Source organism: Anarrhichthys ocellatus, unplaced genomic scaffold (assembly GCF_004355925.1).
Source record: "Anarrhichthys ocellatus isolate YVR2014 unplaced genomic scaffold, GSC_Weel_1.0 scaffold9, whole genome shotgun sequence".
NCBI classification, from domain to species: domain Eukaryota; kingdom Metazoa; phylum Chordata; class Actinopteri; order Perciformes; family Anarhichadidae; genus Anarrhichthys; species Anarrhichthys ocellatus.
In genome coordinates, this window is record NW_022280039.1 from 9,618,053 (window position 1) to 9,642,677 (window position 24,625).

Here is a 24,625-nt window from a genome sequence, read left to right on the forward strand (position 1 = left end):
AAATAAATAAATAAATAAATAAATAAATAAATAAATAAATAAAAGGTGCTTGTGATATTGTGCACACCCCCTTGTTGATGCTCTAAGCATGTGCAGCTTACTGATGAAAACACCAGAAACATAATGGACTCAATGACAACAGCGTTCTAGAGAGCTCTCTACCAAGCATCTCAGCCAACCGGAGTGCTCTCCTTCCGTTTCTCGCTCGCAACTCAGATTACGAAGGTTTGTGCTGGTGCTACTTTGCACAGCACAGGTTGTGAGCTTTTTCTGGAACACGGCCCAGATTCAGTTCATCTGACATCCAGCGCTGGCTGTGTGAGCCCCTCAGTTTGGAAGCTTCGCTCAAATCATCACACATCCTCGCATTCTTACGCCCCTTTAATTGATTCTGTTAAAATGCTCTTAGGAGGAAAGACAAGGCAAGTGAACGACGTGTGCGATCGATGATTTGGCCAATGCATGTGCACAATTACTTCGTGCATGTACACTTGTACATCAAGCAGCCAAGCACCCACGGGTATCTCAGTGCGACAGGCTTAACTAACACATGCTTTTAGATGTTCTCTCTTGATATCGAAGGTATTTTTAAAGGTTAATTTTGTTTATGCGTTGGCAACCACAGCACTCGTTATTTTCGGGTTGCAACTCTCAAGTCAATCACTGAGATATTTTCATCCTGAATGAATAATAACTACGGACAACATGCAATTTACCCCAAGGACCACATTAAAAACCCCCTCATTAAACCTCGGGTACTCAAATCAAAATGAGAGTTTAATTGTTCCGTGAAAGCAGGGCGCTATAAATAAACGTGAAGACAAAAAGGGCAGAAGACACATAGTTTAGCAGTCTGTGGATGAAATAAATTAGGAAATGCCTTAAAATCATTGTCAGCTGGGAAACTGATTATTCCTCTGTCATTGTGAGAAAGTACTAATGATAAGCCAAACATAAACAACATGCTGCGTTAAAGGCAACCACAGCAAGGCAAACATCCATCTGCAAAGAGAATACAATAGTTGAGATTGTAAACAGGCAAAGGACAAGAGGTTTGCAAAATAACACATCCTCTTCTATTCCAGCGAGCTGCTGCTCTGTTATTACAGCTACACTTGTCTTAGTATTTATTTAAACAGTGTAAATGTCCATTACCCTCCAGCCATTTCCTAACTGACTGCTGCTTCGAACAAAATAAATCCTTATTTAGCTGTTGTAGATTAATCTATATTACCCAAGGCAGCTGTTGGGGCGGAACCTCAAAATGTGGATTCAGACTTAACAGGATATTCACAGTTCATTTTTCACCCTAAATGCATCTAAATTACGGTATTAGATGCATAATACACTGCTCCATTTGAAGAGGATTTCTGCATCAAAGTGTCTGCAGTGGGATAACAAAAAGGTGTGTGTGAGAGCAGCGGAGAAGTAAATCTAAATAAGACAAAAGTCGGCTTTGGTGCACAAGAATGTACAATCAAAGTACATTAAAGTAGTTGAAGCTATCAAAATGTTGCTAACTTTTTTTAAATCAATACTGAATGACATATTAATTGTTATAGATTTAAGTTACCAGTAACTATTCTGTTACAAATGCTCTTAAAACGACCATTTTTCTGCAGAGATTCTCCCTGATTCCTCCTAAAAAGATTTAAAAAAAAAACATTCTTCTGCTTGACATTTAGTCTAAAGTGCACATCCCAGATGTGTCTGTTCAACTAGCAATTGAAAAATGCATGGACAGAAAATTAATAAATTAATTCAGGAATCAAAGCCTCAATCAATCAAAAAGTGGAAACATGAATGGCAAAAATCAAAGACTTCGCTGTAGCTGTGATATTGAGGGGCATTTCTGAATGTAAAAACTTAAAAACCATAACTTTATGAAAAGCAGAGTGCTTTGGACTGACAGACTGAGCTCTGTAGAAAGCTCAGTGTTGCTGAAATGTCTGCAAACTATATAAAGTCGATGCTGCATATCAGTCAATCGAAAAGTCCGGCGTTTTATCAAGTTGCTACTCTGTTGGCCTGTATCCAGTAAAACACTCAATTCATCCCGTGTAATATACTAGTCTCGCATTAATGAGAACACTGCTCACAGCTCCCACTGTGAGCAAACATTTTGATTCATTGCACACCAAACGTCTGTTTTCTAAATACACTTTTCACAAAGAGGAAATGTGGTGGCGAGGCAGCATGGAGCCAAAATAAATTGTGTTTAAAAGATGTATGATCCCTCTGAACATCACTTAGTGTCTTTACTGCCTGTTATCTACAGTGAATGTCAATACTGCAGAGAGAATCCTATATCCACAAACATCAAGCAGATGCACTGCTGCTGTAAGTTATGCACAATCAATTCTTTACAATTTGTGTCGCACAAAGGACCAGCTTATTGATTCACTCACTCCTCCCACCACATCCTCTGGTTCCCGAGCCAGCTGGACACAAATCCCATGCTGATTACATTTCACAACCTATACATCTCCGAGTCCTGAGAGCCTCCTGTCAGCCGGCCAGCTCACGTCACACAGGAAGGTAAAATACTAAAGTAAAGCAGTGGGATAGGAGGGTGATCAAAGGAAAACATTAATCTATACAACAACTTGTTGCCAAGAGTGGTAACCTACTAAATGGCTGACAGGGGTCCAAGTCTGGTTGCTCAGGGCAACTGGCCAACTGATGCATTTAGGGTTTTCCAGCCCCATCCTTATTAGATCACCATTCAAGCAGTCTGGCTTCCAGAAGTTGAACAATATTGACGCGTGACAATGCCAGTCTGTTCTTCCTTCAGCATGTTCAGAGCAGGTGTCGGCTGATTCGCTGGCTTTCGTAAGACTAAGACTTTGATCGCTCCGACAGATCTGCAACCATCACACGAGCTTCATCATCTGCATCGTCGTTTATGATCGTTATTGCCACGCGACACTGCCGTCGCTGCCAGCTTCATCATCATCACTTTCATTGATGTCAGCATCATCTCAATGAAAAAGGTTTTCGTAATGAATGTCTAAATTCTTGCTAGTTTTTGATGGCCAGCTGCCCCCTGTCTTCATCATCTTCACTGTGATCGATCATTAAAACGATTAGGAGAATTTTGTGTTTGCCATCATGCTCACCATAAACAAGCTACAAATTCATCTATACATCCCACATGATGAACACATATGGACCTTCACCATTTAAGAAGGTGCTGGACATTAAAGACATGGTGCAAAAGAGCACAAGACCTCTTGAAGTTGTGCCCTTCCCCACAATACACTGTATTTGTCTAAAGAAGGTCATTATAAAAGAAAAATTAAGACAACTAAAAAAAAGATGGTCCTTACTCAGAGTCATTTTAAGTATTCTTAACCCATTTTTAAAGCCAATCCGTCTGCATTCTCTTGGTATGGGATTACATTGTCCACTCTGCAACACATCATGGCACCCAGTGAAAAGAGATTATGTATTTGGGGTGTGCCTGAAACCCTGCAGATTACTCAATGGGTCTTTATTATTGATGGTATATATAGTGATGGAGGGAGAGACGTTTTTTAAAAGAATCGTCACCGAGTAGAGCTTCATGGTTTAGGATTGAAGTGACGATAATCTGCCAGATTATTTTACTGCATCACATGTATTAATCGATACCATTTTTGACACCGACATTCTATGTGAACTAAATGTTTGTTTTTCCAATGCCACTGCTGTTATCAAACGGATGCATTACACAATAAATGCTACTGCATTACAGATCCTAAATTTCTGATCCACAAAACATACGCAAAAATGAAAAAATGTGTGCCGTCAATACTGAGACAGAACACGCCGCACCGCCAGCATATTGGCTGTGCAGTGGTCTCTGAAACGCTGCCAAACAAGAAGAATCTTTCCTGTTTTGGCCAAACCAACCTCGTATAACCTGCAGATAGAGTGCCAATCTGAGCTTTGATGGCAGCATATCTGCTGATCTCAAGTTCTTTTAGCTCTCCGACAGAAAAAACAACTCCATCAGTTGTTACTGGATCAGCCCATCTCCCACAAACCACAATCTAATTTGTCTACCAAATGGCAGGAGAGTGTCCTGATGGAGGAAGTCTGCATGCCGATTCTATTGAGCAGTGCAGACCGGCTTACACGTATGTAGGCTTTATGCAGGTATGTCAACACAATCTCCTGTGGTTTGCATTTTTGTTTCATATAAATCTGGTTGTATTACGTCAAAAATCAACTTCAGCTTTAGATGCAGTGGCATAGTAACATTCTACAACCCTATCAAAAAATGGGGTTTGTCAAATTGTAATGGGAATGCAGCATCCACTGAATTATGTAATCACAATATACTGCAGTTATTAAATACGTGCATCCCTGTGATACCGAGAGGAAATGATTGACGGCAGAAGCGTTTGCAATCATGCTGCCGTCTGTCTATAACTGACTTATAAAGTGGCGCACTGGAATCGTTGGTTTCACCTCAATGGGGACAATAGCCTACCACCCGTAACAATTGCACATTCCTACAAATGTCCCTGGGAAATAACAACAAACGGGTTAACAGATTTAATGGTAATGGGATGTTGATCACGCCGCAGCTTTTGGCCTATAAGGATAATTACGAGCCAAGTTATTCGGGAGACTTTATGCACCGCGCGCTGGCATCACATTTATTTTTTGGTGGATGCAAGCATGTGTGCAAGCGTGCTGCATTCGGAAACATGCGGATCTGCGGCAGCTACCTTTGGCCGGCATCGCTCCCAAAAGAGCCCGCGGTCGGGAGAGGACTGGAGGGGTTGACCCAGGTGGGCTCGGGGGTCTTCTGCGCCTCCGTCTTGACATCTGGGTCGATCTCCGAGGGAGAGGGCGTCAGTTTGGCGCCTGCCATGGCTCTCCGCCTCCCGAGCGTTACCCTCCAGCAGAGAGAGAGAGAGCGGCCGAAACGTTTCCTCCTGCTGGTGTCGGAGCGGCTGCTCACGCTCAGCGACCGACTCCACCAGAAAACCGCATCTCCTGTCTTCACTGGTGCTGCACGGAGGCGGAGGGAGAGCGTCTCCCTCCCTGCCGCATCACGGGTTCCTCAGACACGCCGAGCTCTCCTCCATCCCCGATGGACATGTGAGGTCCCCCCCGTGCGTCTTTGAGATTCACACGTCGTCACGATGGAGCGTCAAGCGCACGGCTAAAGCAACGGGCTTCCCAACGAGCTACATAATGATGAGTGTCAGACGTGATGACCCGCGGTTGCTTTCAATCTGACCAACGTGCCAATTATTCAATCACGTCCATCATTGCTATGATTACTGTTTCAAAGCGCATGCACCGAATGTCTCACAGGTAGATCGAATTATGCCAATCAAGCAGTCCTCACTTCCCTATCGGCCGATCCTCATGTATCAGCTGCGTGCAGCTGATGTTATCGTTTTGGCTACGTAGCACACGATTCACCAGGATAATGAGATGCAACAGACACACGAGCAGGTGGCCTAGATAAACACCCCATGGCATGATCGTGCCCATTTGCATGCACGTGACACCTGGAGCGAAACCTACACAACACATGATATCCGTCAGGTAAATTCAAAAAGCCAGAAAGTTAATAAGCTTTAGAGACACGTCACATCTCTCCTATACGTTTCCTAAATAATGAAGAATCATCAGAAACACTGATAAATTCAATAGATTATTATCAATCAGCATCATTTTTAAGAAAACAAGTCTTGACTGAGCAGCAGTTTTCAAAACAAACTGCTATACTTTATAACTATAAAGTGAATTATAGTTTGAAAATGTGCTGCAGTTTAAGTAAAAGCAAAGATACAAAATGAAACATGTTTTCATCAATTCAATTCAACATGTCAAATTGGGTTTACAGCTATAGTTTGCCAGTGTGACCCAGATTAGGTCACAGAGATGCACCGATACTGATATCTGTCCAATACTGATACAAATAGCTGGATCGGCTATCTGTGACAGGCCGAGACGGTATTGGATACCTTTATCAAAATGAATAAATTACTTTCCATTACATATACACACATTTATTTACATTTTGTTTTGCAAAGTTAGGAAAGTTGTTGCAGTCATGTTTGTTTCAGTCAAGCCTAATGTTTCTTTACACTCTTCCACACAGTGAGGCATACAGCTTTTAATTAACAGTGGATTGGTTCTCTGTATCAGCCGATAGGATACCCAGGCTTTGGCTATCCTTTCAGTATCGGGATGATACTGGATTGGTGCATCACAGCCTGTGGGCCACGAGACCAAACAGAGAATCTTTACATTAGAGAGCCAGATAAAGTCCTTTTGGTTTTACTGATTCAGTGTTGGAGAGGGCTTGTGGTTGGAGAGTGGAAGAAACTGGAGCACCTTAATGAAACATGCAAACAGAAGGGAGAGGATCACACAGATTGGGACCATAAAAATACATCCCAGCTGTGAGGTGACGGCGTTGACTACGGGGCAGCGCAACTACCAGGTTACCCTTTATAAGAGTTTAAGTGCGTCATGACATATCCTGTATTTAACTTGTGACGAGGCTTCGTCAGTAGCCTTGCGGGTAATTTTATATGAATCAGAAAAGTGTTTGTACAACAGGTCAGGTGTACAGTAGACAATGCATGGATGATATCGATGTTTTCAGCTGGTATAAATGGCCAGCTTACTGTATACTGTTCTGTGCCAGATATGAATTCATATTTCTCATCTCCTGATCATTATCTGCAGGCCTATTGACAGTCATGGGCTTACAGGATGCAGTTTAGTTCTAATGTAACCCTGAAGATTTCTAAATGGGTCTTTATTGTTGGGAAATTATGGTGAAGGTGGGAGAGCGAGCATATCGTCACCGCGTAGAGCTTCATCTATGATTCACATTCCTACAAATTTCCGTGGAAAACAACAATTAAGGGCTTCACAGATTTAATGGTCATGGAATATTGATCAAGAAGCAACTTTCCCCTGAGGATAATTACGAGATTAGTTATTGGGAAGACTTTATGCACCATGCGCTTGCATCACGTTATTTTGTCTGCAAGCAGGCTGCATACAGAAGCATGCAATTTTGTTGCGGATCTGTGGCAGCCACCTTTGGCCGGCATCGCTCCAGAAAGAGCCCACGGTCCGGAGTGGGTTGAAGGACCAGGTGGGCTCCGGGGTTTTCTGGGTCTCTGATGATGACATCATGGGTCGATCTCAGAGGGAGGGGTTCAGATTTCTCATTTCCTGATCATGATCTACAGGCCTTATTGACAGACTTACATGATCCAGTTTATTTCTAATGGAGCCAGAGTAGCCACATAAACTCAACTCGCATTAGTAACGCATTTAGGAAACACATAATACAACCCACGTCTACTGAACATGGCATTTGGAGATCAGCCTACAGGAAATGCATCAAATGATGTGTTGATAGTTGCCTTGGGATTAGAGAGGTGGGGCCTGCAAAGAGAGGGATGCATATTTAATCTGTGACTGGATAGCACAATTTAGGGATTTTAATTTTTCTAAACAGCTGGTGTAAATGTGTACATGAGCAAGCTACTTAGCCCCGACTGTTTCATTGGAGCAGCTTGGTGTTTCCTGGCATAAAGCAGACTCTGGTTGTATTGATTAACCCATTGTTGTTAATGCGTGTATGCCTGTAAAGGTATTGGTGATAATGTTATATGTATGCATCGAGTCAACTCCCTCCGTGTAAATAATAGTAAGGGTATTCTCCTCTCCTATCCTTAGCAGCACTTAAAAACAGTAATGCATTTCATGGGAAACAAAAATATGCAGAACAACGAACAATTTGTTATTATTTAATCATGTGTGAAAATCAAATATGTTCTTAATGAGACTATGTCCATCTTGTAAGTGCTTGTGGACGAATGATAGAGAAAAGGATGCAGGCAAGTTCATCACTAGAAACAGACTTGAGCACAGAGACACTCTGTGGGGAAGTAGAGAACTGCAGATTGTGGGAGTCTGATCTGATTTGACAACAGCAGCAAAATGACACTGTACCCCAAACAGGCATCAGCCAGTGCCGACGTAATGTACTGTTTATCTAATGACACAGGTGGCAGCGCGGCCCTGGGTTTCATCTCTCGTTAGGTCGTATTAATGCAGCGCCCTTGAACAAGGTGCTCAACCACTTCACATGCTTCAGGTACATCACAATACCTGCTGGGACCTGCACCACGGCCAGAGTAAAATAAAACAGATTATGCTACAATGACGAGAAAAACAACCAAAAAAAAAAAAAACCCTAGAGCATTAAACAGGATTCAAATGTACATCCAAATACTGGATTGGCATTAGTTGCCATACTCCTTTGTGCCAGACATGAATACAGTAGTAATTTGAGACCGGGTAATATTTCTCATCTCCAGCTCATTATTATGAGCTTACAGGCCTGTTGGATGCATGCTTACGGGATGCAGTTTATTTCCATTGTAGCCAGAGCTCCAGAATTACTGCATTATGTTTAGCCAACTGAGTTGCTTCATAATCACACTGGTATATTTACATACATTATTTTTGGCTGGATTTCGACAGTGCAGCAAAATGCAGGGATATAAAACCAGCGAGAGAGAGAGAGAGCTGCAGTGAAGCCTATTAGCTGAGTATATGTCTGGTAAAGCATTCCACTCTGAAGAGCCTGGCACGTAAACTTGAATAAATTCCAGATCCCAACTTCCAGCCACTGAGATCAAAAAATGAGAACAGAGAAAAAAAAAAGAAAAAAAGGGAAGAGTATTTTTGAGACAGAGCTGATAAGAGACCATGCTGCAACAAAGTGCCACTGCTGTCACAGTTTTGCAGAAACATGCAGTTGAGGGAACATGTGATCATATTGTTGGTAGAGCTGGGCGAAAAAAACTTATTAGAATACATGGTTGGGACAACATTTAAAAGTGAAAGTGGATTTTCACTTCAACAGCACATTTTACAAATCCTGCCTCGAAATTCTTTTCTAGGCCTAGTTAATAATTATGTAAAAAGGTAATTGTATATCGTAAAAAAAAAAAAAAAATCGGATGGGATGAGATTTTAAGGCCATTTTGCCCCACCTTAATTGTTGGATGAAAACTGTGTTTACATTCTTCATTGATGGAATTTGCATATGTTCGATAGAGTAAACATATGGGACATTTGTGACTTTAATTTGTGAACTACATCCTGCCTGTGAGAACACGCCATTGATGGGCCGGAGAATTTCACAGTCTTGGTGAGCAACCAGGCCTCCCTCCGTGCTGCAGATGGGCGTCAATAACTGCGATAATGCTTCCTCTGTCAAAACATATTAAGGCAGTGAGCTGGCGCTGCTGTGGGCGAGCTGTCTGCCTGTGCACAGCATAGCCAGAGAGGAGGAAGAAGTCTAGCCAATGCCACTGGCAGGCTTACATACAGGAGTGCACACACGCACTTGAGTGCCGTGCACACAGGGATGCTTTTGCTTGCCGACTGCTGTTTGGCCAACGGCTGTTTCGTGCAACAAAAAAAACAAAAAATGCTTTAACTACCCATTTACTAGTCATAACCTTAAGTTCTCTTCCAAAAATGAAGATGTCGCAGGGAAAGTCATCGTCTTCATTTTGTCCATGGGACCATTACATCATTCCTTTCAATCTCTTATGAAGATGGGAGTCCCTTGAACCGTAAAGAAACACTACTTCAGCGCGTGCAGCATTTACTCATATATGTTTCCAATAAAACAGAATGAATACGACTGTTTGGGGTTTTAGGATACAACTACTATTTCCCTTAGAAACTTGTCTGGAAATATGCAGGCACTTTTATTAGGCCACATTAAAAGACACAAACAGGCCACGTTCAACAGTTTCATGAATAAAACAACAGCTCCCAGCATGACGATGTGCCAGAAAGCCGTGGTGGTGCCATCCTCATTTGCATTAAATAGGACAATCGGCTTTTATTTGCGATGTAGATAGAAACAGCTGCAAAATTTCATATTTGGATAACTTTTAATGTCTTCTTTAGTTATTAATCTCAGCCCAGACCGTATTGATCCATGGATGAACTGAGATAGATAGATAGATAGATACACACACAAACATTTTATGTTCTTGTTTTCCTATCTTTGGGGCCTTTGAAAAAAAAGTAATTACTAATGTGGTTTTAATGAGTGAAAGTATCTTTCATTGTCCCTTTCATTCATCTGAAACAGCCAGATAAACTGTACCGATATCCGTCTTATATGATACTGAATGCCGGGATGAGGTACTATAGTGTCGAAGCAAACAGACAGTAGGAGAGGCTGCAACTGGGCTCTTTAATAAAATAATGCTGCACGTCCGTGATCAGTGAAGCACAGCAGCTTTATTCATTATGAAACATTTTCCTGATTACTTCAGTGGGGCCAAAACAAAACAGGCAAATAAGTTCATCAGCACCTCACAACAAACGCAACTAAGAGACCTCTATGTGATAATTTGTTGCCGATTATAATTGTAACTGTTAAAAAAAACAAGTTAATGTTTTACACTTCAACTGAGCTTCAGCATTCAGACCTTGCATATTTGATTGAATCACTTTGAATTAGTGGAAGGAATTGTTTTCTGTGACTCCTGAATAATCCCCTAAGTGACGCTGTAGCTCTCAACACCCACGACACTAGGGGACCCCCCCTCTACAGTGCTGACAACCTCATCCAAATGCCTCCATCATCACAGCTGCCTGTTGAAACCTAACAAGCCAACTCCACCGATGCTAATTAAGTTGGCAACACAAAGCGTGGGAAATAAAACAGCAAATACACCAGAGATTTCCAGGCACAAAGATGTAAAGGCCCATAAGAGAAATAGATCCTGAAAGGTAAATGACATCTTATTCATCTCCGGCAACCCCTCCGATAATTCTCTCTTTGTAGCCTACTTTTAATAGTCCGTCCCAGTTGAGCTATCCCTGAGACAGAAAATGTGCACCCCAAAATAAATCAATGTGAACATTTATTGCCCACATTCTGATGCTACATGATGTGGTGCTCTCCCAGCCGCCTCTGCTGTATGTGAGGGGGGTAATTTAGCTGTCTAGGAAGAATCAAGGCTGATTGGAGGTCATCTCTGAAAGTACAGATGATGGACAAACTGATGTTGGTTGAGCTTGAGGGACCAACGAACCAAGACTTGAACGCTGAAGGGCAAAAGGCTCTGTGGTGGGAATCAGCACAAAAAGGTCCAGATAAACAAAGAACGGATGAACAAGCGACTTGCTGGATTCGTTTTTGAGGGACCATGTGAAGAACATGACAACAGCTGCACTACTTCAGCCTGGCAACCACTTCTGAATGTTCGTGTTTATCCCTTTGTAATGTGGTTTCATATGAACAGCAATAAAAGGCTTTAGGAGAGATGCACACTCGTTCCTCTCGGCTTAAGCACGCTCTGCTGCCTTCACTAATACCTCCACTGTGTTAAGGGGAACTAAATCTTTGAAATTATCCAAATTAAACATTTTCAGGAATGCAATGCCTCGGCTTCATTTTTTTACCATTTACTTTTTCACATTAGAGTTTCTGCTCACTGGCGGCACAAATCCTCAAACTTACACCCTTAAAATGTGACGAAACAGACAGAATGTGGACAACACGTTCGTGGCCTCTGCTTCACCGCAATAACAACAGCAATTCTCAAACCGACAGCACGCCGGAGACACACAGCCACTCCGCTGCTGATGAGAACAAGTCTAGCGGTGTCGCCCACCCACTCTGTGCTGATGGTGGTGACTAATGCCACCTATGGTCTAAATTGCAAGCTCTGGTTGCTAAGCGGAACCGTGCATGTCACCAGCGACAGCACTCAGCATTTCAAGTACGTCGAGTTGGGAAACGGTAGGGTCACAATTCAGTGTCCAAGGTGGTTTTCCCCCTCTTTTACCCGGGGTGTTATTTCATGAAATTTGTCCTAAGTCCATAATCACTCTGCATCGTCTTGACCAGAGGTTAACCCTCGGCTGTCACAGGTGCCATAACCTTAGAGCAAGCTGTACCGGAGTACCGGACACAACATTTAAGAGGAAACTCACTTGTTTTCCTCTGAGGGAGATACTGCATCGAGTCAAAATTGGAATTTTGTGTGCAAAACTCAGAACATTATATTCTACAGTATGAAAATGCAGCACAATGCAGCAAATCTCAAAAAAAATAAATAAATAAATAAATAAAAATAAAAACCAGAATCAAATATGTATGATGCAACTAAAGCAATTGTACCACTGTTATGCATTTCATGAGACCAAGCCCTTTGTATGCAGTAATACAAAATGTTCTTATGACATATTGTTTGCGATAGTTATCATCAGAAATGTACATTTATGATACATGCATAAACAGAGAGCACACACACATACAGTGTTACAAAAACTAAGCTACCGATCCTCTCTGCAACATGAACCAGAATTTGTCATTGAGCATGAGGGCCTGCAGGGTAAACATAGCCTGCGAGCGTTCAAGTCCTCCGTGACTTATTGGACCTAATCATCTTCACATTAGTGTCACTGATAACTGTGCCTTCCTCTGATTTTATGTTTCTTCTGCTTCTCCTCTCCGTCTGTGTCTTTGTTCTCCGTCTTATCAACACCCTCCTAAACTCAGGTGGAAAGCATCCAGGCATCAAATCGCTGCAGTCGCTTCTGCCACAGAATTAGTGCAAACAAACAGCTGCTGCCAAAATCGGTGTGCAATCTCTCTCTTTTTTCCACTTGGAGTTTGATTCTGTGGTCTGGGGTAAACTTTGGTTTATGAAATATACCAGAATCAATCTAAATCAACTCAAAATGATTACCAAGGTTAAAAACAAGGCCTCTTATGGGCTGTTGTAAAGCTGTCATATTGGAGATAAAACATTTTCACGGCAGTACGAGTGTACGATCAGTGTCTGGGACGAGCTGTTGCTCGACAGCGGAACATGTCAGTGCTGGGTCACCATTCCAAGTGCCACTATTTGACTCATGAGGAGGTGTTTAGAGTTGATTCAGCAACCAATTAACACTCCTCACTCTGTCGACATTATACTCCCATCAGCATCCTGCCTTGATTAGAGGAGAGAAACCCCCCCCCCACCGGAACAAGATTAGACACGCAGAGGAAAGATAGATGGAACCAATTTTCATCCTGATGCTCTCTCCGTTTTCAAACCCTGTCGGTATGTATAAAAGTGTTCGATGGCTTAGTCGTTTCTATTTCCGACGCTGACTGAGGCTTGCCCCCCTGCGCTGGCTGACAGACCGAGAAATAAGCCCACGTACACACACACTCGGATGTATAATCAGACACTCAGGAGGTGAACACACACACACACACACACACACACACACACACACGTGAGCACATACAGACACCTGCACAAACAATACTCAAGCACTCGCAGTCCAATTGGCTGTCAGCCTTCATGACTTCAGCACCCAACCACCCACACAGCCAAGCCATAATTACAGCCCTCTTACACCAAACCCTGGAGATAATGACAGCTCAGGAGGGAGACCCCCCCCCCCACACACACTGTTGGAGCGACACACGCTGAGAAAGTTATAAAACTTGTAAAAACAAACTAAGAGACACGGTCCATGAGTGCAATCATTTCACATTGTTACAAAGGAAAATTCTGCTCTGTTTTTCTGGATATTTGGAGACATTACAGGTGCTTACACGGCTAAACTGAATGGTTCAGTAAAAACAAACTGGGGTCCCTTTTCCTGGCTAGTACGATTGTTTGGGCTGGTGTGAAAGCTGTCAATCCAACCCTGGTACGGACCAACAACCGAAGAACTACGTTCTGCTTCACAATGTTATGAATGTGTATTTTTCAGACCTTTCTCTATTCCCTTCTTCTTTCTTGTGAAATACGGTTACATCTCTTTGAAATGAGTGAGGAACAATACCCTTCAACTGAACTACTCACAACCTGTGATGGGAGGGGGCGTCTAGTTTCTAGTTTTTCATTTGCTGCATTAAAGAAATGGTTAGTTTCTCAAATTGCTTTTTTTCCCCCGCCAGAGGATTCGCAATATAATACTACAGATATATATATATACACACCAATATAACATACACCATGATGGAAGACTTGATCAAACACCCACGGATGGTGTCAGGATCCGCTTCTGTAAACGTTGGTTTCTGCAGCGCTCATTCCTAGTCCAAATTGGACGTTCTATATGTGGCACAAACCTTTATTTTTATGATATTTGGTTTGGATAACTAGAACAAACAATCTTAATTACAACCTGTTTGATCATCTGACGGCTCTCCCTGCTGCATAACGGGACTCCCTTCTAGCAATGTTTAGTGAGTCTTTCCGCCCACTGCCTTTTACTCTCATAGCAAACTATGACAGATGCCAGGAAAGACTCCCTTCTAGCAATGTTTAGTGAGTCTTTCCGCCCACTGCCTTTTACTCTCATAGCAAACTATGACAGATGCCAGGAAACGGATGCGAAAGGCCATCAGGGCAGGGAGTGGGGCTCTCTTTATGGGGGTTAATTTGTTTTGAGGCTTTACACTTGACAAGGCATCGGCACAGGAAATAATCAACATCAGAAATTATGATCAACCACCAAGAAATAGAGTGTCACCAAAGCTCAGTCGTTTGCTTCCGTTTCCACTCCGGAGCTCGGAAAATAGCAATTAGCGCCATAACACACCATCAATAATCGTGTTCTCTTCTTTTTTGCATCTTGGTTTCTCAACACACATTGTGCAGATGCGTGTCCGATAAGCTACAGTTTACAGCTGTTACTTGTTTTGAAGAAACAATGGCTGTTTTGTCAGCATTTGTGAATTACTGTAGCTCTGTGACAAGACCTAGCATGCACACGCACACGCACACACATAGGCATACATGCGTTGGTAGCCCAGCAACAAACCCTAATTACCCTTTGCAATTGAATAGCAATCAGCAAAACAATTCACAGGGGATCTCTGGATGAAACATGCGCGCGCACACACGAACATAAGACTACACATTCAATATCACGTAGTCTCCTTCATTGCCATATTCTAGCATCTCAGGGTCTACAAGGCAGAAAACTGATCTAGGTCACTGCCTGTTGACTGAATTTCCATGCAATTAATGTGCACTGTAATCTATACCGTGTTTCAGTGTTGCTTTATCTTTCTTTGGCCTCAAACCATTTGTTATGTCAACAGTACAGATAAAACTGGCATGCAGGTAGAAAAACAAAGCCATAAGGATCAGTAGTCAAGAAATCCCAGCATCCCCTGGGAAAGACCACAGATCAATGGGGAGAAATGGTCAAATACTAGACTGCTGTTCTAAAGGTTACATGTAGCATTTATGTCAAATATACTGACAGCAATTCACTGCAGGGAGCCCTGGCGACAGTGGGTGAGTGGACAGAATGACGATGAAGGATGGCGGAAAAACTGAATGTAATATTTACTGCAAAATACTTGGTTTCAAAATGCGATTTCACAAGTAACGGTATTCACCGTCCATTCACACAAGATGCATATCAATAAGCCAATTGTTAAACACAAAAGCCATAGAAGCTGATCGACTCGTTGCTAAAACACGGCTGTGGCTGCTGCGGATAACCAAAAGGCTGGCAAGGCGAGATAACGCGCTGTCAGATTCAGCCATCGATAAAATGATCTACAGTGCTGTTGCAGGCCGGGCCGGCTACACAAGCTAAATGCAATGTTTATTCAGTAATGTAACCCTGAGACAAGAAAAGGTTCCAAAGACCCCTTCAGTAGATGTGAGACTACTGCCTCTTTTACCTTTGCTTAGCTTATTTAAAGAAAAAGCCCCTTGCCGATATTACTGGACGAAAACAGTCCAGTCCCGAGAAGCTCCTTTAACAAACACAGCGAAGAGGATCCAACAGTGTGATAAAGTTCAAGTAAAGAATATCATGTTAGCTTTCGATTTAAGGTTACTGACAAAGCCACAGGAAAAACTGCAAAGCGCTGCTCTCCGTTTGCTCTTTGCAAGCCAATATTGAAGTGGCTGCTGATCCTTCAGTGAGACGGCTTCATTTCAGCACCACGGAGAGCTCCGCGGCACTCAGCTCATGCTCGGCTAATTCTTCCCCCTCTCTTGGGTGGCAAACAGCATCTGCTGGTCTGCCTCTCCAACCGCAGCAATAATTTAACTCTGAGGAGACTCCCAAACACTTCAGCGCTCCAGTGACTGTAGTGCCAATCAAGCACCAAGGGACGGGATATTTCATGGTCAGCTCAGGACAAGAGGAAAACAACCGTCGAAAACACTCTGAATTTTTAAAGAAGACAGACTATATTCAAACTACCTGTAATGTGACTTGCATTTCGTTCTAAAAAAACGGTACGTATGTGACAATCAAACAAGGTTATATTCACAGACAGACAAAGACAGGATTGTTTTTTTCTATGCAACCAGTACTCCAGATAGTCCGCAGTGCAATTCAGCCACAGGATCTGTTCAAGACGTTTACCTCTCCAAAAACCTTGGCTCGTTTCTATTTCCACTGCTCTATCCACCTACACATAAAACCAACAGCTGAGCACAAGTCACGCCACATCTCTAGGGGGTTGTCATGAGTAGTCATTCTGGGAAATGTAGGAAAACAGTAACCGAGGTAGAAGTAGACGAGGCAGCTCGAGGGAATGAGAGTACAGCGATTTAGACAATATTCAGCACAAAGTAACTCCTGGAATGTGCTGTATACAATAAAAACGTGTGAAAACAGTGTTTCAAGTATCTAGGGAGATTTGAAGATGAATTAAGTGCATGTATGCACATACACACACACACACACACACACACACACACACAGGCCCCTCCATGAACATCCCTGAGCAGCCTCTCATATACACTGTAGTTTTTCATGCTACCTGTCATCATTCTGAAATGTCTGGTCCCCCAGCAGCAAATCCCTGAAGCGATAGCGAGGCGGAAGAGGAGGCACCTCTGTGTCCACCTCTGCCATCTTGAGAGCCGAGATGTCCAGGATGATGCCAGAGTTGCTGCTGTTGTTCCTCTGCAGGGTGTCAGTGGAGGGCCTGCGGGACGAGAAGCACAGCAGCATCTGCTCATCGACATGCCAGCTTGAGAGTCTGGTACATTGCAGCGACATTACATCACATTTTTCCAAGCCAACTGACCACGAAAAGATTGTGCATGTACAGCGAATATCAGACATTGGGCCTCACACAAGAACCACACGTATGAACAGATTCGTACACGAGTGATTTAGGAGAACTTGACGTATTCACAGATTTTCTTGTATTTTGAATTAATTTAAACTTGGTATTTTTCCCCCCACACCGTGGCTTTAGCGGGTGTTTTAATTCCGTTGCAGACTCTGTTAAAGATTATAGACTTTCTCCGAAAGCAGTACTTTGATATACGACATACGGGGCAGGACGCACAGCCTTATGTGGTATGATTGATGCTTTCATTATGCTAATTTCCATTTCCAATTTCTATTAATGCACGCTCATTTACGCTTGTCATTTACACAGTTATCTGAAGTTAGAAGCGTTCGCTGAATCTGAGGTGGAACACTCGTACGAGCTCATCGTACTAAAAGAAAAGTAAGAGAATGTTTAGAATACAAAAATGTCTTGCATGAGGTCCAATGACTGAAAAGTCCATTGCTGGGGAGAGAATTGTACTGAGAAGTCTAAAGGCAGTTACAGGGTTGCATAATGAGTAAGAACACACGAGTACAGAAATTTGCTGTATTTATTGATCTGGGACAAAATAAATGAGCAAAGGAGAAGTTTATCTGTTGCATGCATATTAATTCCAAATGAACACTGCATGCATTTAAACACTTGAATGAGGATTGTGCCCAAACTCTTAAGCTGTTCGATCTACAGTGTCAAACGCAGCAGAGAAATCATATGTGAAAGAAATGCTCAACGTCGACGGATTCTCCGAGTCAAAGCAAGTCATGCATGAACGTCTGAACCAAATGGTTTGACCTAACTGTCCTATTTCCCGTGTGGCATGTATTATTAAACAAAATAAACATACACAATCACATAAACTATACAAAAAGAAAAAAAAGTCAAAGTTGACACTTAAGGGACTGATTACTGCACAGACGAGTATGAAAATACAACCCACCTGCTTGTACATAACAGTAAAAGTGCACGTGTGTGTCTACTGCATACAGTGCTGGCTACGGAGTCGTGTGCGTTTATGTACATGCGTTACCACCATGCCACTCAGTGTCACATATAGGGGAATTAAGAGCTTTGGGAAATTACCTGTCACCATGGGAACCGGAGGATCGGCGCAGAGGGCTCGAGGATCGGCGGAGGGGGCTCGAGGATGTGCAGGGAGGGCTCATGGCTGCCTCTTGCGGGGGCGAAATGAGTGACAAAGGAGAGAGCAAGTGAAAGAGAAAGAGACACGAAAGACAGAGAGAGTTTTAAAAACACACAAAATCCTGTTCACCTCTTTCAGACTTAGCGAGGAAGCAATATGATTCACTGCCCGTGTCTCAGCTTATCAGCTTACCTCTCCTCAAGAGTTCAGCCAGACCTCTGGAATGTGCTGCTCTTTAAACAGAGCGGGATCACACAGTTTAATATTAATGTGTTCACTGCCGTTTCATTATTCATAGTGTATATTCTGACAAAGAGGAAACGAGCATTTCAGGTGGGTTAATCAGCTATGATCCACACATGTATTGAAGGCACTCGGGGGGGGGGAAAATCACCTTAACAAAGTAGTGTTGAACCAATTTTCTGCCAACGAAGCAACACAGGGAGAGGAAAATAACTTTAGAAATAGGACAGCGACATTTCTACCTCAGCTACAACGTGTGCATGTGTTGTCCAGCTGAACATGATGGTTTATTCATGAGAGTGTGGCTGTTTCTACTTGAATGAATCAATGTTCATCTTAATTGATAGATGGCTCTTAGAGGTCTAATCCCATAATTTATTGGTGCATCCTGTTGAGATGACTTTGAATCCCACCCTCCTTTAAAGCCTCTACAGAGGGAACAATAAGTGGGTAATACAGAGTATTTGTGTGTGTGTGTGGTCATCATAGTGCAGCGTGGGCAGCCTTGAGTGGGCTAATAGCACCAAGAGACACGCTCTCCCTTATTTACCAGTGAAAGCAAAAACCCCTGAGACAGAGGAAAGCGAGTGGGGGTGATGAGAAAGTGGTGTGCTGGTGAGGACAACAGGAAATAAAGGAGGTCACTGCAGAAGTGTAAAGGACACATTGTCCTCAATGTGTCCTTTACACTATAACAGACAGGAGAGAACTGGATGATCTAAAATGATCTAAAAAAAGAGACGATGAATGCAAGTCCACCAAGATGAGCCTTGTCCTCTATTGAAATACTGAGTGTACAACCTCTGAGGGACGACATAATGGATGAGGCGAAGTGACCACAATAATAGGGAATAGAATTGCTCCCGGTGGGAGTCCGTCTCCACTTAGAGAATATACCGCAGATTCAGACCAAAGAAAACGGATGAAGCGAGGAAAAATGCATGCAGGGCATAGATAGAAATTGGTCTCTAAATAAATAAGAAGATCTTCAAATATGATGAATTGCGGTATAGGCCCAAGGTAGATATCACTTACTGTAGGTGGGATTAATATGCAGAGACCATAAGCAATATCTAAAACAATGTGTCGTGTAAATTGTCTTTATAGTTATATAAAAATATAGCAATTCATTTGGTCAAGGGTTTATCTTGAAAACAAAATCATCATATTCAAAGAAAAGTTTGTTGGTGACAGCGCAAAGCCTTCCAAACTACTTTCCGCGAGAACAAACAGATATTTCAGAGCAATTTCTGGTTTCAAAGAAGATTGTCATGACAGTTTCCTATACTGCTGATCAACCAAACGTCTGCAGTTAATTCCAGCATCAATATAAAAGAGACACTAGCCTATATAAAAATAGTTACATAACAGAGAGGAAGGTCACAAGTACCTCCATCTGACTGAGCACCATTGCAAAACAGAGAGGATACAACAACACTGTACCAAATGCTGAGCTGAACTTCCACAACATTAAGACAATAAGAGTTTGCATAATATTACCACAGATACAAAACGTTTAGAGCAGCTCGAATGGCAATGTTATAGCCTAGAGACACAATAACAAAACCAACACTCCCGATAGCATTGAGTAAACTTATAAATGAAGTCAGGCTCCCCGAAGGGCATGCTAAATCAGACTTTTTTTGGTTTTTTACCAACTTCGTTTACCTGGCTGCGGTCCCGCGTGTGTCCGAGGTCCCATCATCGTAAACACGTGTTTGGTTTAGATAGCCTCCACACACTGCCCATGCAGCATTGCCTGTGTGACAGATGAGGATGTTTGCCATCAACGCGCCCAGGCTGCGAACGCCCTGTCATCGTTAGAAAAACCGGTAATTGCTAAAAGTGCGGGGGAGACGTCCCTCCAGCGGTCAGGTGGCGACCACGAGTCCAATAGGTCACCCTCGACGACACCAACACTGGTGCTTGACGAGCTAACTATCTGCAGGCTTCCATGCTGCTGTTGTTTTAGGTTGATGAGGTGAGAAACTAGTCCCGGTTCCTCGGCGCTGGTTGGCTGACTCGCCTTCAAAATAAAAATCCCCGTCGTAATTTATCGCACGCCTGACAATGTTCATTTAAATATCAATGCGCGAGCCCCCAAAACCGCCACCAATACCGAGCGACTTCATGGTCGCCTAGCAACAACTTTATTTGCTATAGTGTTGACGAACTACATTGCTCTGCGGAAGCATGGATGAACTGTTATTTTTAGTCCCGTGCGGTCGAATATGAACCACATATTTTCCACTTGCCTTGTTCTTTTTTAATTACTTCGCAAATCCCGTTTTCAGCTGCTCCCACACGTCACAAGCTTCCTCCGGCTCTTTCTCCGTTGCAGTCTTCTATCTCACAACATTTTCAAGAATAAGGACATCATGTGAGCGCGCTGTACTCCCTGGATAGTTTCCATGCTTTCCTGTCAGCATCAGCATCTTTCTCCTCCATCCCCCCCTTCCGCCAAAGACGGAGCAGCAGGAGGACGCTCAAGTCACCCACGGGTGCCTCGCCATCTACCGGAGAACTTTGCAGTGGAGTGCTGAGGAAAACTGACGTGTTTGATGCTGACAGGGAACTTCTCACAACAAATGAAGGCGTTTAGTGAAGTGAATAAACCTAAGAATAGAAACTGTAATTCTGCATCATCATGGTTTCTTGCCCTCCAACTTGTCTGTGCCTTTGTGTCTAGATAAATAAGACTGCTTCTTCTGTTTCATGAGCAATAGAATGGTGTGAAACGCCTGTGCTGGTGTGTGTACACTACATCAGTCAGAGTCATCTGGTGGTAAGAGGTGGAAAGTGCAACTGTATGTACTTGTGAGTGGTGTAACAGTTGCATATCATTCAGTAAAAACAAGTAAATCTGTCTTACCAAGGGTTTAAATGGCCCCCAAAGACATTTGCCAAAAACAACGCATTGGAATTACAACCGTCCCCAAAACGTAAGTCATTTATTCATTTTTTTCTCATAATATCTCAATATTCAACATTAAAGATGGAGTACACACAGTGCATGCAAAGTCTTGGCAACTTCTAGGAAATCCACAACCTATCGTCTACGTCCGTTATTTCTCTTCTGTTAAAACATACCTGCAATGGTTCTGTCCTCTGCTATCTGTCTCACAATCGACCCCCTCAAATTGAAAAATATATTCATTCTGTGTGCGCTCGGCGTCTGGCTGGAGACACCGCTGGCTTGTATGTGTGTTCGCGTCTCTCCCGGAAAAAAAGCTGCGTCGCTCTGAGTGCGTTCCTTGTGCTCAGCCTCTCCACATTTCAGCCTATTATTCTCCAGGGGAAAAGAGCTCCGAGCGTCATCGTTTCGAAAGCCCACACAGACACTTACGCTGCTTTTCCATGCCAGCAGTCAGATTTCACTCATGCCTTTATCTCACGCAGCATCTTGATTCCCACAGATATCTTTTTCCCACAACTTCATCCAGCTGATTTTGTTATGTTGCAACCCATTCCGTGGCTACCTATTGGCTGTTGAGTGTTTTACACACGCTAAATGATGAAATACCATAATAGTAATAGTGATTTGTTTACAGTCGATGCTGAGGGGTAATTGAAAATGTGATGGTGTCACAGATATTGACAGAAGCTGATGTACACATGCAAACAGTAGCCTACAGATGAATATCTACATTCCTAAGGGGAAAACATTACTGGAGCAAAGCAGAAAGGATTACAACATAAAAAACCCACGTCATTACTCACACATCATTATACCATTTAACTATATTACTTTTGAAAACATTCAGTACTTTCTCCACTTCCAACAGCCACCTGCGATTATCACCTTCAAACGCATACATCAAGATTAAGGTTGAAGCAAAATACTCAATACTGAAAAGATGGAGTATTTAATTTTGTCACCTACAAATCCTGCAAATTCTTAAACCAAACATCTGAATTACTTCCGTGTTTACCTCCATTTCTTTGGCTCATACCCGTTACTCTTATCAATGAAATGGCAGTACACAAATTACATATACAAGTGGTGCTTAATGCACTATTTTGTGAAACACCGGTCACTTTGTCATGTTTAACATCGCAATGTTTTTGTCGAATATTATGGTTAGAGCTAGACCGATAAAATTGGCTCGGCTGGTATACATAAAAACAGTATTGGTCTGGATATTATTGTGGTGGTACTGAATCACATTGGTAAATCCAAATCCAAATATTTGACATATGTTTTTTTGGGGAGGAAATGAAAACACCTGTAATGTATTTGCTGCTGATTCATCTCTCTAAAAAGGTCTGTTTTATAAGCTGGAGAGATAAAATGATCCATAACTTGAATGGTAACCTGGTAACCTATAATGTGCTTTAATTTAATGCTCCGAGTTGCGATGTAACAGCAGCTACCAGGATTTGACTAATGCAGTGTTGCCTCATATTGGAGTGAATCCTTCAGTTATTCAGCCATTATCCTGCCTTATTTAAGCCGCATCACGATGTGTCCCGGAGCCGGGCGTACACTCATTAGGCTATTTCTCTCCTCTGTCCTCTTCACATAATACGAGCGTTGTCTCAGCATAGCACAGCCACTCTCCCGCCCGGATGCTTGCTCTTCATGCTTCCAAAGTGTCTAAAAACAGACGGAGGGAGAAAACAAGACTCAGACATTGAAGCACTCAGTAAACAGCGGAGCCCGAAGGCGTTTATAAGATATAGGAGCCTTACATGAGCTTGGTACATGAATCACAAAGGGACTCTCTTTGTCTGGATAGAAGCAGCAGACCTCCTTGATGTAAAGTTTGTTTTGTCCTTAGCTTGGAATTCGTTTTACGACTGTATCATAACGGCAAGATAGACCGGAATATGTATCATACATTAATGGAATGTTTCATTTAAATTTAAGAGGAACAGGGGTCATTTCTCTGACTGTGTAATGAGGCTTTTCTCTTTTCTCCTTATTCATCATAACACTTTGACCAAAGAACATATTTTACGCCGTTTACAGCACCACACTGCATCCTGTGTACGATACAAAATTAAAATGTTCTAATGAGATCCAGCTCATTTTATTTTAAGTTAAACCCTCTCGGTCTTTGAAAAAACAGAGTAGATCAGGAAAACTCTCTCTCTATTTATTGTTTCCTCTTACTGTCTTGTTTTTTAAACACTGTTTTGCTCCTTTATAGTCGCATATACACTCACACCTTCAGGAATCCTACACAGCAGACACTCTTGTACACACACCTCACACCATAAAGCCAAACTTTTCTTTCTTTTTACCCTTTTTCCATTGTATTAAGTTCTGTCTTGGCTAGTCTCACCCGTCTGTCCTGCTTCACATTAAAAAAACAAATGTAGATCTAATGCCCAAATATTCTGGATACATGATGAACTGTGTTTTCCACTACTGTATTTATGGTTAGCTTAGGGCATCATTTGAATGATGAGTAATCTCTTGGAAGCCCAGTTCAAATAACGCAACAGCAAAGAGCACTAAGGAGCATGAAGGAAGTCACGGCATTAGCTTTCTTCTTACCTCCATGTGTTGGTTTCATGACAGTAAGCTTCTATTGTTTTCAGATTGGTGACACCATCAGAGCCTCCGACAGCCATCAAGGCACCATTGAACACTACGAGGGACATCTGAGGCACAATACACACGAGTTTGTGGGAATGCGTGATAGAAAATTACATCAACAAACGCATCTAAATAAAATGTATGTGGAATGTTCTTGGGACTATATTATCAATATTACAGACCAGCAGTACACCAGGGTAAGTAATTAAATTACACTGTGCCATCATATACTTTTTGTAATAGCATGACATCAATAGTTTTAGCACACAATACACAAAATATGTTTTTAGCCTCAATAGCGACCCCATCAGGATGAATTGTAATAACTCTGGTTATCCCTTAATGTTTCATCTAGCACCATCATCAGGTCAAAACTCTCTATTTCTTCCATATTTGGTTTATGACCAAACATGCAAAACTAATGCCATTCCCATCAGCCTCATCTATGTTTTGTGGTCATTGGCATATGGTAACACGGTAAACTAAAATGGTGAACATGTTCAAGGTTATACCTGCCAATCCATCCATGGCATGCCAGAAAAAAGTTACCAGAGTTTCACCCGTTATTTTGCTC

General features: G+C 42.4%; 1 protein-coding gene across 19 annotated transcripts in view; it reads right to left on the reverse strand.

Moving 5' to 3' along the window:
* The window catches only part of kcnt1b (potassium sodium-activated channel subfamily T member 1b), a 63,102-nt gene extending 41,366 nt beyond the window's left edge, over window positions 1-21,736 (reverse strand). For 13 of the 19 annotated variants that reach the window (XM_031849345.1, XM_031849334.1, XM_031849341.1 and 10 more), the window contains exons 1-3: window positions 21,597-21,736; window positions 18,203-18,293; window positions 16,820-16,987 (exon numbers count right to left, since the gene is read on the reverse strand). In XM_031849345.1, the coding sequence (XP_031705205.1) occupies window positions 16,820-16,987; window positions 18,203-18,293; window positions 21,597-21,663 (326 nt within the window). In that variant the 5' untranslated portion in view covers window positions 21,664-21,736. The other 6 variants (XR_004212816.1, XM_031849346.1, XM_031849343.1 and 3 more) reach the window with 4 other exon arrangements.
* Window positions 21,737-24,625: the final 2,889 nt, after the last annotated feature.